The sequence below is a fragment of the Thunnus maccoyii genome, chromosome 2, assembly GCF_910596095.1.
Source record: "Thunnus maccoyii chromosome 2, fThuMac1.1, whole genome shotgun sequence".
Classification (NCBI taxonomy): Eukaryota; Metazoa; Chordata; class Actinopteri; order Scombriformes; family Scombridae; genus Thunnus; species Thunnus maccoyii.
The window spans coordinates 1367229-1384680 of record NC_056534.1 but is presented as its reverse complement, the minus strand read 5'-3'; the positions used below and the strand labels follow the sequence as shown (position 1 = coordinate 1384680).

Below are 17452 nucleotides of genomic sequence, written 5' to 3'. Positions count from 1 at the left end.
AACTTCCCTCACAGGAAACACTTCATATATTATAAGAATGTAAATTTCAGAAGAGACTCAGCCGTCGTCTTGTGTGATGTGTTGCAATCTGCACGGAGCGTGTAAACGCGGCGGGAGCGCAGCGCAGAGCGCGACAGCGACACGGCGGCGCTGCGGGGAGCGAGCGAACAGCAGCAGAAAAACCTCCGGCTCCTGCTGACATCTTATATCCCGACACGGAGGCTTCAAACGGCGGATCTGAGCGCGGAGATGCCGGGGATGATGGACAAAGGTTCGGAGTATTTAGGGAAAGGTCGCTCAAACGGCACCAAGAGTCCGTCCAACGCTTCTAACGGACATTTTTCTGACGAAAGCGGCAGCGACGACGAACACGGTGAGTATAGCCTCGAACAGCCTGTTATCGCTCCGCGCTCTGAACGTCAACATGTGAATAAAAACATCTCCCGGGTTTGTTTTCTGTGTTTTCCAGATGTGGGTATGCGGGTTGGAGCGGATTATCAGGCCAACATTCCCGACTTCGAGCCCGGTGAGCTTTTACTGGTTTCACTGGTTTGTACCGGAGTGACGGACGGTGGTAGCCTCGAACACGTCCAGAGAGACAGGCTTCATGTCTGTGAGTCAGTGGTCTCAAACTGTCAGTGTTAGAGGAGCGTTAGAAACAGGTTTCACTCTGCTGTAAAATAACAACAACAATAATAATTAACATAGTTTATAATAAAGTAAAGATTAAAGCTGCAGAGAGAAACATAAACCTACAAGTTGTTACTTTAATTAAATTATAATTAATGAAGAAAAACGGAGTTGGTTTGTTTTAATTGGTGCTCTGTATTTCACCTCCATATATACTAAATAATTTGTAATAATCCTGGTGTCAGAGTGCAGGCAAACAGCTGCTGCAGGCAATAAAAATAATAAAATAGATAATAAAACAATAAGTTTTCATGAAGTAATATAGTCCAATATGTGTTTTCCAATACTAATACTCTTTGTTTTTAATCATTTGTGTTAGAATATGTGTAAGTTTGCATAAAGAAAACATTACAGTTTGACATATAGAAGATTTTGTGTGTGTGATATTAATATATTTAAAGTTTTTAAATACCAAAATATCAGCAAATAATGTGATCATATTTAATACTTTAATAAATTATGACTTGTAGTTATATGAAATTATGGTGTTTTAAAATAAGATTCTTTGATCATCTTTTTTTATCAGATTTTGTGATATTTTAGACTCAGTTTGGGTTTTATGTTTATTTAATATTTGTTGTTTTTTCTATTCTATTTTAATAAGAATCCTGTAAATTTATTTAATTTTTTCAAACAATTATGACAAAAATCTGTGATATTTGGGACATTTGACAGTATGAAAATAAACTTTTTCAGCGGCCTCTGCTGGACAAACTCTGAAAAGGAGATTTAAAAATGTTTTTAATGACCATGAACATGTTTAGCATTTACTGTCACTGATCAGCTGATATGTTCACACAGCGGCGTAACGAGTCAGCGCCGAGCCCCGATGCAAGATGGTCAAAGCGGACGTGTCCATCAGAATCAGACGTAACATAACGTGATGTCAGTAGCGAATGAAAGAAGTGAAAACACGCAGCTTTGAGACCAGCAGCAGGGAAACGCTCTGCACAGTTGACGCCTAAATGAAATAATTACGAGGAAAACAGACGGCAGTGATGGTTGATAATTAATCAAATACTGACATCATAGGTGCGCTCTTAAGATCCAGCTGGCAGGCTCGTTTGATAGCGCGGTAAGTCCAGATAAACAGATCTGTCCCATGAAGTTAGCTTTAATAATCTGTTATTTGGACAAGGACCGTTCGGCAGGTGTAACAGTCACTGGAATTAAGAAAAGCAGTAAATCAGTACAGACTTCCCCAAAGCTTGCAGTGATGTGGTTGTTGTCTACGATCGACTCTCTCTTAAACGCCTGCGGACTGACTGGAGTTGCGCCAGAAATGCCGAAGTTATATCATCTTTGTAAATATGACATAACTTGCTTCCTTGCTCAAAAAGTCCATCATCTGTTGCAGTGCAGAGAGTTTCAAGCTGTAGAGGTTTGAATGTGTCCACTGTTGTCCTCAAATCTGTGAATCTCTGCCACTATATTAAGACAAGCATTGAACACAGTCATGCGAAAATAAGACTCTGCGTTTGCTAAACGTTCATCTTGACAAAGCTCATCAAAATGCTCTTCCACCGTCCCCCTGCTGAATATCCTTGAAGGTTTTGTTTACCCCCCCTGCAGGGTCTGTTTGGCATCCTTGAACCGGTCTCGTTAGGCCTGCAGGTCTGCGACGGTTCTGTCCAGTAGCCTATCAGCTGTGTCCAGGTCTGCGTCTTTGGCTTGAAGAACACAATGTTTGCGTGTCACAAAATCTTGTTTTGGAGAACCAGACAGATGAAGCTGAATTTTTTTGATTGAACATTTAAAGTATGGGGATAGACTCGTCCACTTCATCTTCTTCTTGCTTTTTGTTCGTGAGATGTTTGTTAATGCCTTCAGCAGGTCACTGCTTCTTAACGTGAAGGGCTTTGTCTTTTTACAGCGACATTTGGGATTGATGTCGGAGTCAAACTGCGTCGTAGTTGGTCTATTTGAGAGCATTGCTGATCTCTTAATGTTGTGCCCAAAGAACACATATATGCGCTTTACTGTATCTGGTATCTTCACAGAATCATTAAGGATGAGGTTTAGGTTGTTAGAGGCACAGTGAACATAACATCTTGCTTGTACTTCTGTGTATATGCCGCTCATGTTTGCCTTCTGCGCTGTGATCGTCCTCTATGGATGCAGTTGTATCCTTGGCCAGTTCGATTGGACACCTTACGGAATCCAACGAATGACTCCTCGATATTCACGTCATTGGCTACACCGTGAGCGTCTCTCTCTATGGTGACACATCTGAAGATCTGACTCATTGATCTACTTTAGCTACATCCTGTGAAGTGTCCATAATAACAGTGAAAAACGGGGCCCGCTTGTATTTCATCCAGAATGACTTTTTTGAGAGACGTTTTGCAAGGATGGGCTTACGTATGTCAATGAGCGAGATAATTAGATCTTTTAGGACGAGCCCAGTGATAGAGAGGAAATCACCACTGGTCATATGGCCTAATATTTCTCAGTGTCCTCTGAATGGGATGTTATTTGTAGCTTAAGTAAGTGTGACATTAATCAGACGGTCCAGTACCTGTCGTCTCCATGTCCTTGTCGATAGTTCGTTCAGTAAACGTTGAGTACAGTTAGACCCAGCAGTCTCCATCAGGTTGGGCGAGTTCAAAGTTCTGAATATACCCCCGCTGTTTTCACAAGTAATTTGTTAGTCTGTCCCTCCCACCGCAGGAAATAATGGATTAATCCTGGAAAGCTGCTGATGTAGCACTTTTCTCCTTATGAAAGTAACACAGAGATTATTCGACCAATGAAAATTTAGTCGGACGAGAGCATATCGACCAACTGATCGACCAGTCGACCAGCAGACTACAGCTCTAGTCTTCTCCATGTCCTTGTCTATAGTTCCATGGCCACTCCGCTGGTCTTAGATATGTCAATGAATGAGCTAATTAGATGTTTTAGGACCAGGTCTTACTTTTCCATCAGCTCAGTGATAGAGAGGAAATCACCATTGTTCATTTGGCCTAATATTTCTCAGTGTCCTCTGAATGGGATGTTATTTGTAGCTAAAGTAAGTGTGACATTAATCAGACGGTCCAGTACCTGACGTCTCCAAGTCCTTGTCGATAGTTCCATGGAAACGCTGCTGGTTTTATACCACACATTCAGTGGTCTGTACAGAAGATGTTTCATGCTGCTGGATTTTCGTGAATAAATTACACCAGTTGTTTGTTTTGTTTTTGTTGTTTGCTGGTGTAATAGGCAGTGGAAAGTAGCGTTGGATCCTGTGGGAAAGGGCTCGGATGTTTGCATTAGACACAATATAACGTTTGACATTTGTGTTTTTCTTCTCAGGAAAATGTCCGCTGTCCCTACGACGGCAGTTGTAGCTACTGGCTTCGGCTCCGGCGTGTCCTCTTGGACCTCGTTCTCACCATATCCGGTGGTGTTGGATGGCGTGCTAGCGCTAGCGTTAACAGGTGTCTTATTTGGCTCCTGCTCAGTGGAACAACTAGTGCTTCCTATCTCGTCTTTTTAAAGACACTGCTTATTTTTGGAAGCTTTTCTTTTTCTTCCTCGGCTACTTCTTTCAATTTTCGCCTCTGAAACCTGTTTTTGGGTTTGTATGTCGATTGTTTCTCACTTAATCGCTGTCTTAACTCTTCGGTGTGGTTTTTGCTACACAGTAGGGCGCACTCTGCACATTTATGAACATCAAATTGCCCTTTAACCTTTAGTTAAACTTAATATAGAGATGTAACATAGAGGTATGAGTCAATAAATGATATGCTTGTATATGTAAAACGGTTTTCTGTTATTGTAATATTGTTTATTTGGTGAATGAATAACTTCAAGTATGTGACACCACGGAGCAGACGACTTGGCTCATTTAGGAACATGTATATTTATCGCTTACCATAAAAGTTTAGTGGCTGCGTGTTTGCTGTAGACTCAGTGCTGGAGATGCTCCAGATCTTTTGATTCGATAGTGGTGAGATAAAGAAGGGCCCGTACCGGCGTGCAGCTGCATTACCTGCATATGTGGTAGATTCACCGCTGTATATACAGATACTACAGATACACCTGTAAGAACATGAAATCAGATCATTTATTGGTCAGGCTTTAGATAATAATCAATAAAGACATCAAAAGCAATGAAAACTTAAAAATTGAAAGAAAACATAACAACATTTTTAAGACCTTTTTAAATAGACCATTTTAAAGGCACTGGCAATCATTTTTTTAACTGTTTAAATCACAAGTTTGACCCAGAAATGAAAACTGATTCATTTAATTAATTTAAAATATTGGTTTGTTAACAAACTCTACTGACGTAAATAAACATCATCAGATATGAATAATATTAATAAATGACGACAATAATAATTTGAGTAATTTTCAGGACATTTTACAGAGAGGGTGGTGTAATTAGGTCCAAATTATAGGAAAAAAAGTGTAAAGTTGGTTTAGTCGGCAGGTTTTCAGTGTGTAGTTTTGTGTGTACATTTTAATATATTAGGTTATTTCTGAAAAACTCTATAATGAGCACATTTCCTGTATACGACCAAATTACATGAGGCTTTCAAAGAAAGTCCAAAGATCTAAGTTTGACACACAAAACTAAACACTGAAAACTGAATATTTTCTGTCAGTTAAAGAATTGTCAAGAGTCTAATTTACTATTATTTATTATTTTTGCAAATTAACAACCATGAACCTAAATATAATGACCAACTAAACCAACTTAACACTTAAACAACTTAACAACATCCCCATCATTTCCATTGTAAGGTCATTATGAAGGGATCTTCTAATGGTCAGTATGAACAGGAGGAATGATTACAGCAAGAGAAACAGCTTTAATGTTCATTTGATGACTGACTGTTGGTTTAAGACACATTTGAAAGTTGTGTGAACTCGTCCTTTAAACAGTTGTTGCTGAGTTTTGATTCTCATGATGAGTAAAGTGAAGCTCATAAATCAGCGGACTGCCCCTTTAATAATTACATAATAATAATAAGTTAAAAAGCGTAGCTGAGGACTGAAGTCGTGTATTTCTCTGATGTTTTTCCTCGTTCAGGTTCCACTAAGTACACAGATAAAGACAGCGGAGGGATGCTGGTCTGGTCTCCGTATCACAACATCGTCGACTCTAAATGTAAGTGAACTTCAGTCGTCTGCACACAGTTGCAGTCCTCAATCAGGTCCTCAGATCAGATCAGACTGACTGTGTGTGTTTCCCTCCACAGTGGACGAATACATCGCTATAGCCAAAGAGAAACACGGATACAACGTGGAGCAGGTGACTCTCTTTATATGTTGTGTTAATGACAGACTGGAGCGTCTGCAGGCTGTTAACACTGTGTGTGTGTGTGTGTGTGTGTGTGTGTGTGTGTGTGTGTTCAGGCGCTCGGCATGCTCTTCTGGCACAAACACAACATCGAGAAGTCTCTGGCCGACCTGCCGAACTTCACCCCGTTTCCAGACGAGTGGACGGTGGAGGACAAAGTTCTGTTCGAACAGGCCTTCAGCTTCCACGGGAAGAGCTTCCACCGGATCCAGCAGATGGTAAAACACATCCAGAAAACATCACTAGAGCTGCAATCATTAATAAACTTATGGATTAGTTGATCAATAGATAATCAATTGCCAGATATTCTGAAAAGGCCAAATATTTGCTGGTTGCAGCCTCTCAAATGTGATCATTTCGTGTCATATTTGATAGTAAACCAAATATTTTCAAGTACTCCTCACTGCAGGCTGGAAGTCCACAACTTAAAAAGTGAATAAATAGTCTCAGCAGATTTATAACTTCGTGTTTTTGCTGGAGACGTTTAATGTTGCTCGTCATCACTTATTTAAATGATGTAGGAATTTGTGCACTCAAATATCTTTATGATTTTATGGGGGAATTATGAATTATTATTGTGCACAACTCCAACATGAAATTATTCGTCCAGTGACATAACTCATATTAGAGTAGGTATAATAACAGGGAAATAGTCCTCCTTGTTGGACACACAAGAGAGATCAATTAGAATTATGGTTGTTATTAATCTTAATTATGATTTTGTGAGGGTTTAAGGTCTTTTAAGCTTAAGTGACTGAGATGCACAAGAAAACACAAACAAGTTCACTTTAGTTACATACACATTTATTACTAATACTACAACTACAAGTACTAAACACCACAACGTTTAACAAACAAGACACAAGAGGGAAACTGGTGCACAAGGCTATGACTAGTGCATGATTGAATGCATGATGCAGAGTTATCTATTGTGTAGTTGGTATGAAAGACCTGATAAACAGATGAGATGACTGTTACCTGAGTAATGGTTGGTCTTCCCATCTTGCTGGCTCTTGTTGCTTGAAGGATCAAAGGTGGTTTGGGTCAGTGGTCTGGTTTGGTGACCATGCAGGAGATGGGGGTTCCTTATCTGATCCTTTCTGTTTGCAGGAGGTTGTTTAGATGGTCAGTGAGGAGTTTGGGACTCTCACTTTATCGGCCAGCATTCCTGGGGTGTTGAAGAAAGAGCTGGTCTGTTGTTTGAGGCCTTTGAGACATGCAGGGACTTTACCCTACAGTGATTTTTACTCAATCAGCAGCTTTGTTTTATTGAGAATACATAAAGTTAGCCAGCAGCTAAACTAGACTTTACATTGAGACAGATTTTACATCTGGTAGAAGTCCAAAATCATTTCAAAGCTGTAACTTTTGTACAAAGCTTCTGTTGTAGTTCACTAAAAGGTGCTAGCATAGTTAGCATAGCTGCTGGTGAGCATTAGCTTCATTTATTCTCAATAAAACTAAGGCTAAAATAAAAATAGTTTAATGTTAATCTAAATAATTGATTACTGAGAGATTATCTGCTGCCATCAAGAGTTTCTGCTGTTTGTTCATTGATGAGATAATTCATAAACTTTGTGTGCAGGTGTGAACGATGAGCAGCTGCTAAATCAAATGAAAATAGTTGTTAGTTACAGTGTGTAGCAGGTTTTACTTTTTTTGACACACAAACACTGGTGTAAATCGCACAAATACTCTAGTAAAAAGGAGGAAAATATAAAAGTTTAACTTTTTATGATAAACTTTTAATGACGTGACTGTAACTTAATGATCATATAACAACACTGACATCATCCGTGTGAGTGTGTGTTTTTGAACTTGTGTTAATGTAGATTGTTGTTGTTGCTTCATGTTTCCAGTTACCAGATAAATCCATCTCCAGTCTGGTGAAGTATTATTACTCCTGGAAGAAGACTCGCTCCAGAACGAGTCTGATGGACCGACAGGCTCGCAAACTGGCCAACAGAAGCAACCAGGGCGACAGGTAACGACACCTGACACACACTCTGACTTGAGATTAAACAAAAAACATCAACAAATTAAAGCTGCAAGCAGCATTGGTCGGGACCTTGCACGCTGGCCCGTCGGGATAAGATCATTTTGCTTTTTAAAAATGAGGGATGTTTATTACAAGTGTGGTGTGCTTTTATTTTGAAAGATTGATTGATAGGATGAGAATTTTCTGCAGGGTGCAACATGTCTGTCTTGCTCACACCTGTAGCATCAAAATTATGCAAGTTTTGGGCCCATTCACTTGAATTTCAATTAGTAAATTGAAAACTCTTGATGAGTTTGTGTGTAAAACAAATTATTTTCCTAATTTTCATCAAGTCTATTTTTAGAAAAAGAAAAAGACTTTTAACAATCATACATAACATAATCATAACAACCATCATTTTTAAAAATCATATGTTTAGTAGGAAATTCGTTGCGAATCCATTGATACAGGTTTGAAAGTGGTCAGACTTATAGTTTAGACGTCAGAAGCCTCTGTTTGACACAAAGTTCATGCCCACAGATTGCCTCCCCATTGGTTTACATTGTAAGGTGTGATGTGGCACTGCAACTTTCAGGGCTTATAAAATCCAAACTGTTCGAGTTATTACAAAGTTTTTAACAACTTTTTTTCAGCATAGTGTCGTAAGTCACCTATTAAAGCTGAAGTCGATACCATTGATGTCCTCGGGGGAGATAGCGTTAGTTCGGGGGCCAAAAAGTCTTATTTTGAAAGGCTAATTGCAGGCTTCCTGTTGGATTTAGGTCAGGGGTGTCAGTGTATGATTTGTAGGTCTTGATGAGATGAATAATTGAGTTTTGGTTTGATCTCTCTATGACATTCCTACGGGCCGTGGCAGCCATTTTAGATACATAGGTGGCGCTAGAGAGCACATTTTGGCACTTTAGGGGTTAATTTTTACATTTTATCAAATTTTTCACCAGAACTGATGTGCGTGCCAAATTTGGTGAGTTTTTGAGCATGTTTAGGGGGTCAAATTTAGGGTTTAAGTGGCGTAATAATAAAGAAAGAAAGAAACACACGGCAAACAATATTGTTTTACTGTACTCCTCTGCCTTCTGGACTCGGTCCCTAATAAAAACCATCTGACAGGTAAAGAAACTGGATTCAAAGGTCATGACTGAATTTTGGCTTGTTGTTGCCGTAGTGACGAGGAGATGGAGGAGGCCAATCCGATCGAAGCAAACGACAGCGACTACGACCCCAACAAGGAAACCAAGAAAGAGGTATGTGGACGTACCTGAGACTCTGTTGCCATGACGATAACTCACCTGAGGCCTCGTTTCTGTCTGACGTCGTTAAATCTGTGGAAGACTTCAGTAAAGTGAAATAAAGACGACACGTTCCTGCGTGTTCTCCTGCAGAACCAGGTGGAACCGGTGCTGCCGGGCTCCAAGGTGGCTTTGGGTCGGCGGGAGCACCAGACGCTGCAGCACCGGCACCACCAGCGCTCCCGCTGCCGCCCGCCCAAAGGCATGTACCTGACCCAGGAGGACGTGGTGGCCGTCTCCTGCAGCGCCTCCGCCGCCAACAGCCTCCTCCGCCAGCTCGACATGGAGCTGGTGTCCCTCAAGAGACAGGTAGGAGGTGCTGCAGCACTCCTCCTGCTACGCTTCTTCCTCCTCCTGCTACTCTTCTTCCTCCTCTTCCTCTTTTTCCTCCTCCTCCTCCTTCTTCCTCCTCCTGCTCCTCATTCTCTTCCTCCTGCTACGCTTCTTCCTCCTCCTCCTCCTCCTCCTCTTCTTCCTCCTGCTCCTCCTCTTCCTGCTTCTCCTCCTTCTCTTCCTCCCCTGCTCCTCCTCCTCTTCTTCCTCCTGTTCTTCCTCCTCCTCCTCCTCTTCATCCTGCTGCTCCTCCTCCTCCTGTCTCTCCTCCTTCTTCCTCCTCCTGCTCCTCATTCTCTTCCTCCTGCTCCTTTTCTTCCTACTCCTCCTCCTCCTCTTCTTACTCCTGCTCCTCCTCTTGCTGCTCCTCCTCCTTCTCTTCCTCCCCTGCTCCTCCTCCTCTTCTTCCTCCTGTTCTTCCTCCTCCTCCTGCTCTTCATCCTCCTCCTCCACTTCTTCTTCCTCCTCCTGCCTCTCCTCCTTCCTCTCCTCCTGCTCTTCATCCTCCTCCTCCTCTTCCTCCTCCTACGTTACATGTTACAAATCAGTTTGGTTGCTGCTTTACAGTAAAGACATTTTTATTTTACTCAGATGTTACTGACAGAGAGAGTAACTCACCAGCAGTCAGAGAACACGACAGAAACACCAAACTGACATAAACATGACGGACTGTTAACTAGTAACTTTAACAGCTGCTCCTTCGTCGCTCCGGGCAGCTAAACTGTGCTTCAACTGTTGTCTAAAGTTCGTCCACAGTATCAGTCTGTCTGTGAAACGCTGACACCTGCTGGTTTCAGTTGAAACAGGTTTGCTGCTGAAGACAGAAGTTAATTCAGAGATTAAGTCAAGTTAAATTCTATAGATTCTATAAAGGAGGGTGTTTAACTGGGATTTAACAGTGTTGATAGACGGGGAGGATCTGACAGTGAAGGCAAACTGCTCCCCAGTCTGAGAGCAGCGATGGAAGAAGCTCGGTCACCTTTAGATTTAGATCAGGAATGTGGAGCAGAGAGAAGTAACTGATCAGAGGATCTGTAATAAAGATCAGAGAAACAGTGAAAATCAGACTCGTGTTTTCTGTGTTTGTGTTTGCTCTTCAGGTCCAGAACGCCAAACAGATGAACAGCGGACTGAAACACATGTTGGAGTCTGGCATCGAGGATTTCAAGCTGCCGGAGGTACATTACTGATCCAAACACACCGAAGCTCACCGCTTTCCTCGTCTCACCACCCAAAAATACAGTGTTAACTAGTCCGGAGGAAATGAATGAAACTCATCAGTATTCTTCATCTTAATCCTCTGGACAGATGTTGACTCGTTTTCTACTCTGTAGAGTTTTATCCCTTAAGTTTTTCCTGTATGGAGATGAGTCACCACCAGAGGGCGACACTGCACACACTGTCAGTTTCTACCTGTCAGTAGCTTCTACTGTGTTTGTGTTTCAGTGCAACCAGAAGGTGAACGCTCGCTGGACCACGGACGAGCAGCTGCTGGCAGTTCAAGGTGAGCTTCATCACGGTTTGTAGTAACAGCAGGTTACAGATTTGAAAGGTGCAGGCAGCTGTGCATATCTGGTGTGATGAAGACCTTCAACACTGTACGTACATCCCGATTCCCTTTATTGATCCTCACTTGACCTGGAAGTCGTTCCGGTCCGCCCTTATGAAGGCCGTCCCCAGTCAGAGAGACGAGAAGTCTGTTGTCTGTTAGTAAGAAACACATTTTAATCATTTATCATCATTTATTCAGTCACATGTGAGGCTGAAAATCCCTGAGCGTCAGGTAGAAACTGTAGTTTGATATTATTTAAGTAATTCCCTTTTTCCCTGAAACATTTGACCAAATAAATAATTTCTAGTGTTTATAAGATATTCTAATCATAATCTGGTTTATTAAGTAACAAAACTACAACCAGAATATCAATAATGTTAAAGTCGACTGTCAGCTGATCCAGCTGTGACCTCGGTTCAGAGGAAAGGACGTCTCATTTCTCTAAAAACATATTTCCTCATTTCATTTGTGTTTTATTTGTGAGATCCTCACATCTTCAGTGGACGTGAGACACACGTGAGGGAAACGTGGATGCAATTAAGGGAACTGGGATGTTCGATGCATCCACTCTGTCTGCTGTCCTTTAATATGATGCAGTTCCTGTAACGGCCACTAGAGGCTGCTGCAACTAAACTATTCAAATCTAGAGTAAATGAGTGAGAGTCAATTGTTTTGCAAAATCTGTCACTTAAGCACTAATTTCACTTCTTCTCATGTGTTTTCTTCAGTTTTGCAACTTAATTTGTCATCATGCAGATAACATATAGAGCCAGAGGTAAACACACATACAGTAAGTTTATCAGACGAGAAATTAATCAGTAAAAATACAAAGTTAAGGAATATTCAAAGAGGAAAATAAACAGTTTTAGTTTCTTTTGATTTGGAAGAGGTCTTAATATATTCTATACAGTGCATCAACTCATATTTAAATACATGAAACAAAGGTTTTGTTTTTATGTGTATGGATGCTGTGTTTATTTGGCAAGAATAAAAAGTTCCTTTTATGATCATTGTGAAAGTCAAGATAACGAAACATGTTTAAAGGCAAACAGCATAGATGTAAGATGAAATAAACTTAATATTTCTGTGTGTAGCTGCAGAGCCAAAATAATATACATAATATGCATAATTTTAATATATAATAAAACTAAAACAGGTGCAGGACTGTCTCTGAGCATCATCACAGATGTGTTGTTTAGTCTCTGGAGGTTTTTTCTGGATATAATTTGTGGAGCAACGTGTAGAAAATGTCCCTCCTTCCACCTCATATGTCAGTAGATATATATATATATATATTTCAGAGATAAAGTTCACGCCTGCTTCTATGTGTTTCCTGTACAAATTCATTCCAACAGGATGCTTCACTTCTTCTTCTGTGTTTTAGTGACAGTTTTAGAAACAATGACATCACTGTAAATCTTCTGCGATGTTCTGCAGGTGTCAGGAAATACGGGAAAGACTTCCAGGCCATCGCTGACGTCATCGGTAACAAGACGGTGGGCCAGGTGAAGAACTTCTTTGTAAACTACCGGCGGCGGTTCAACCTGGAGGAGGTGCTGCAGGAGTGGGAGGCAGAGCAGGGAACACGAGCTCCCAGCGGAGACAGCGCCACCTCTGGAGAGGAGGGGAAGAACAGCTCCACCACTCCGTCAGGGAAGAGCACCGACGAAGAGGACGAAGAGGTGGGACATTTAACTCCATATGCTGCACAATTAAGCATTTATGTTTAATCTGTTTTCATGTTGACTTCACAAATCATTAGTTTTAGATTGATTTCCTTTCTTCCAGGCAGCTGTTTGTTTCAGTTTCAGAGAGATAATCCATCACAGTCAACATTTAGTCTACTTGGTTTGTTAACATTGTGCCATGATAATACAATTATTACATTAATATTATGTTTCACAGACTCCTTGTTGATTCTGAGACTCTCAAACATCTGAAATATTAACATGAATTGATGAACAGTGTGAATGTAAAAACGACCCAAACTCACATCAGTTTCATGTGTTTGTTGCTTTTTGGCAGTTAGATCTTATGTGTAGAAGATTTATTAAACAAATCAGGAAACTTATCAATATAAAATCTTCTCTCAACTGCTCCACAGCTGTGACAAAAACTAAGTGAAAACATTGGCCGCCCAGACGTTGGGCTCAACAGTTACAAGTTTGAACAAATAACTGCTGATTCTGTTTATGGAGCCATAAGTTGATGCTTTGTACAATGAGATCTTGTTGAATGTGATGTAGACGACAAATACAGACCGAGAGTTTAGGTGAAAGAAAACAATCTTAATTTAAACCACAATCACAATATTGGTCAGAATACTTTCCTGCAGTAGTCCAGCGCTCCTTGATGGTGTGATTTGGAAAATGCTCAGCAGGGACGTAAAGTACATTCATGTTTTGGAAGTTAATGATCTAAAACATTTTAAATTCAACAGTAGGGTCATTTTAAGGCTGTGGTTGCCAAACTTTTTGGCTCATGACACTTAAAAGAGAAAGATGTCTTCAAAGGTTAATGTCTGTAAGTTTTGAGCTAATGCATGATGTCATATTCGAGTAGTTTATTGAGGCCTGAAGATGTCAAACTCAACTCAGAACTCAAAACCACAAAGCAAAGACCAGTGAAAATGTTGCTTTTGTATTTCCTGTCTTGTTGGACATCTCTCAGGTTGGGAACCACTGCTTTAAGGAACAGACTGAGAGTTTTAATTGATTAATAATATATATCTTACCATGAGGCTGATTTGAATATTAATGGTAATGTTGGCCCTGCCCTCTCCTCTCTGCAGGGTCAGGTGACCTCCTCAGGTGCGTCTCCTGCTGCCTCCTCGTCCTCCTCAGCTCAGACTCCAGTGACGTCCAGCGCCGCCTCCTCCTCCTCCCTCCACCAGCCCCCTCCTCTCCTGCGGCCCTCCCTGCCGGCCACGCCCTCCCTGCACCGCCAGCCGCCACCCCTCCAACAGCAGGCCCGCTTCCTGCAGCCCCGCCCCACCCTGCAGCAGCCCCCGCCTCTCATCCGCCCCTCCAACCCCCTCCCCCCACGCCTCAACCCCCGCCCTTCGGCTCCCATGACCCTCGGCGGCAACCCGGGGGTTTCGGGCCCAAGCTCCGCCCAGCAACCCTCTAGCCTGGTCGTCCACCAATCAGAGACGGCTTCGTCTTCCTCCCTCCACTAACGAACGTCAGACTGAGTTTCTGTAAAGAGAAATATCGTCTGCAGGGCTGCGTTCAGGTCCTGTGGGAAAATCTGAGTGACTTTGCGGTTTAAAATAACCAGAAAACACCAACACTCATCTTTCACTGACTTCACTGACTTACTTCAACCACAAAGCAAAAATCTATTTGGAGTTTTTATATTTACAGCTGAAGTACAGAAGAAGAAGAAGAGGTAAACAGTATTTTAGGAGTTGATGTTTGTTTTTCCCGTAGGACTTACATGCAAACATAACTGCTGGTTGATGGGCACCTGGTTTCAAAATGTCTGTTTTGCAAAGGAGGTTTGACTAGACGTCAGTGCAGATCAGTAAAGCAGAGACTTTTCAATCAACTAATCATCACCAGACTTGTGGCGTCCCACAGGGTTCTATCCTTGGTCCCCTCTTTTTCTCCATTATTGTTCTTCTATGCGGACAAAACTGCATTAACCACCAACAAAAATGACCTGCCTGTAAAACATTTGAAAGCCACGATGTAGTCACTCTCATAAGCTGTCTTGTAGATACTCAAAGTTGGATGACGCATTGTTCTAACTAAATAAATCTGAATCAGAAATAATGATCACACTAAAATCTAAAACTACCATAAATTAGAATCAGTGTTATTTCTTACATTAAGAAACTTATTTTTTTTTATCTTTTTCATTTAACTGTCCTCCTTCCAGGGTTCATGAGTCTCCACTGACGTTTGTTTCTCAGCCCACCTGAACTTCACCTGTTGATTTTAGCTGTACTGGTGTCAAATTTGGAAAACACTTTAAGATAACTTCAGACTGATAGTCTTGTGTTTAAAGGTTATGTCTGGTGATATTCTTTATTTTTCTTATTGTAAAACCCACACAAACAATGTGTTAGTCCGACTCCGTCTGTGGCTCTCAGCTGCAAGCCCATTGGTCCCCACTGAAGACCTAAATGTATAAAATCATCTCACAAATATATAGTTTCATGTAAAAAAAAAAAAAAAAGACTCAGTGATTTCCTTAAACAGCTGCAAACAAACAGGAGGAAATACAGTAGTGCATTTGTTGGGGACTACTTTCAGTGGCGGATGAATCAACATTGGGAGGTCTACGGCCCAGAGGGATCAGATATATCAGGCTTTGGATACACACACAATACTTGTTAGTAGATCAGTTCATTGTTGGTTTGACTCTGTAGAAGAAAAATACAGAATATCAGCAGACTAAAACTTAAATGTTCTGGTACAAAGGTTCTAGTTGGAGTTGATCCCTGTTTTTATGATTTGTTGTCAGTCAACATGGCGGCGTGTCCATGGTAACCAGCGGTAAATAAACCGTCTGACAGGCGTGTACAGTAACGTTAGACATCAACATGTACAGTTTTTATCGACTTGAATAATTTGTAACCTGCTAAAACTAATCGTCCATCCAACCAGCCGCCAATAAGTCGTCAACTGTGACAAACAGCTCCTGTACATTCAGTTTTACAGTTGATTTGATGCTTTTTGAAAACACTAAAGCTTCACCCAGATGTCCGTCAGTCTCTGCAGAAATGTCTCCTTTATCCAAATGAAACATCTTCCTCACTATTCTTTTAACTGTTCTGTTGTTAGATTACATTTTCTCAGAGTAGCTGTTGTTTTTCTACATGTTGAAGATTCATTTTGAATCTAAAAAGCAGTTCATCGTCATCTGGAGTCTGAGCTTCAGATGTGCTGTCAGTCTGTCCTTTCATTATTTATTCTTCTTCCTGGTGCTACCACTTTGGACTCGGTGTAAAAAAAAAATCATTGTGAAAGTGCTCTTAATTAATGCTTTTTGGACAAACGTATCACGGCATTAAATGTGACTGGAATCATAGAGTCATACATAGAATCCTTGAGTTTCAGTAGAACTTGTAAAATATTGATGTTAAGATGAAGCTGCTGGCTGTTCTCATTAAAAACTACATTTGTACCGTCTGACTGTTTTCATTCTTCAGTGGAGACAAACATCTCAAACAACTTGTTTCAACATGTCAGACAATAAAACAATAATTACATTTCATTCTGTCTCCAGTGAGACTTTCTGAAGGCTGATGGTTCTGTTGTTATACAGACTTTTGGAAAACCTTCAGGGAGTTCCTGTTGCACAAGTGCTCTTAGAGAGGAAATCAGTAATACTCGTGAAATCTTGTTAGGGCACACATTATGTAACTAAGTACATTTACTTAAGTACTGTGCTTAAGTACAGTTTTGAGGTACTTGTACTTTACTTGAGTATTTCCATGTGATGCTACTTTATACTTCCACTCCACTACATGTCAGAGGGAAATATTGTACTTTCTACTCCACTATATTTATTTGACAGCTTTAGTTACTTTTCAGATGAAGATTTGACACAATGGATAATATAACAAGTTTTTTTTTAATGTAACTAATTAAGTGGCTCACAGGAAAGACATGATTTTGTTTTACAATAAATCACACAGGCCCTTACATCATCAAAGTGTTTACACTGTTCCTGTCTTAAAGATCTGGTATTCTGACTTTTTTGTACTTATTTTTATAAATACTGAGTCTATTTTAAACATATCTGTGACATTTTATTCAACAAAAGTTGTTTAGATTTCTCTAAATCCATCTTTTCTTACAGCCCAGATTCCTTTCTGTCCTCCAGCAGGCTGTTTCTGAAGCTATTTACATAAAATCTGCATTATTAATGAACATGTACTCCATTTGGCTGGAGGTATGGCCCCCACCTTCACCCCCAGCCAATGACCTAATAACCTAATGAATAATGCAGCATGTTTACCTGGCGCAATGTCTGCAGCTGGAGACTTAAAATAGTATATAAATGAAGGGAGGAACCTGCTGCTGCACAGTTGAGACTCAACAGGATGTTTCAGAGTGGTGAGATCATGTCTAAGTTTCATTATTTCAAACTTAGCTGGAGGTCGCTAGCTTAGCTTTAGCACACTTCCAGTGTCCTGGTTTGCTCATCATCTGGCTGCGATGAAAACTGTGACTACAGACGTTACGTACACACTCAGTGTGACAAAGGACTTAGTTCGGTTGTGTATTAGAGTAGTTTAGTCACTCAGTTGCCAATCAGCTCCCTTGCTGTTGGTGGCTGGCGGG

The 17452-nt window shown here is 40.9% G+C and overlaps 1 protein-coding gene across 2 annotated transcripts; it reads left to right on the top strand.

The window, feature by feature from the left end:
* Positions 1-16294, top strand: rcor3 (REST corepressor 3). Of its 2 annotated transcripts, XM_042397229.1 has the most exons (12): positions 1-373; positions 470-526; positions 5714-5791; positions 5883-5935; positions 6040-6201; positions 7843-7967; positions 9148-9226; positions 9365-9580; positions 10705-10782; positions 11051-11108; positions 12594-12838; positions 13948-16294. In XM_042397229.1, exons 1-12 carry the CDS (start codon positions 250-252, stop codon positions 14332-14334), a joined length of 1662 nt encoding a protein of 553 aa, XP_042253163.1. In that variant the 5' UTR covers positions 1-249; the 3' UTR covers positions 14335-16294. The 2 variants fall into 2 exon arrangements, with proteins under 2 accessions (XP_042253163.1, XP_042253171.1); XM_042397237.1 differs by lacking the exons at positions 1-373; positions 470-526 and adding an exon at positions 533-613.
* The last annotated feature ends 1158 nt before the right edge of the window (positions 16295-17452 follow it).

Bases quoted from the DNA above. Each gene is read 5' to 3' on its own strand.
- rcor3 (XM_042397229.1), top strand. From the start codon at position 250: ATGCCGGGGATGATGGACAAAGGTTCGGAGTATTTAGGGAAAGGTCGC. The intron at 527-5,713 runs GTGAGCTTTTAC...TTCCTCGTTCAG, and splicing joins CATTCCCGACTTCGAGCCCG to GTTCCACTAAGTACACAGAT. The intron at 9,227-9,364 runs GTATGTGGACGT...GTTCTCCTGCAG, and splicing joins ACAAGGAAACCAAGAAAGAG to AACCAGGTGGAACCGGTGCT.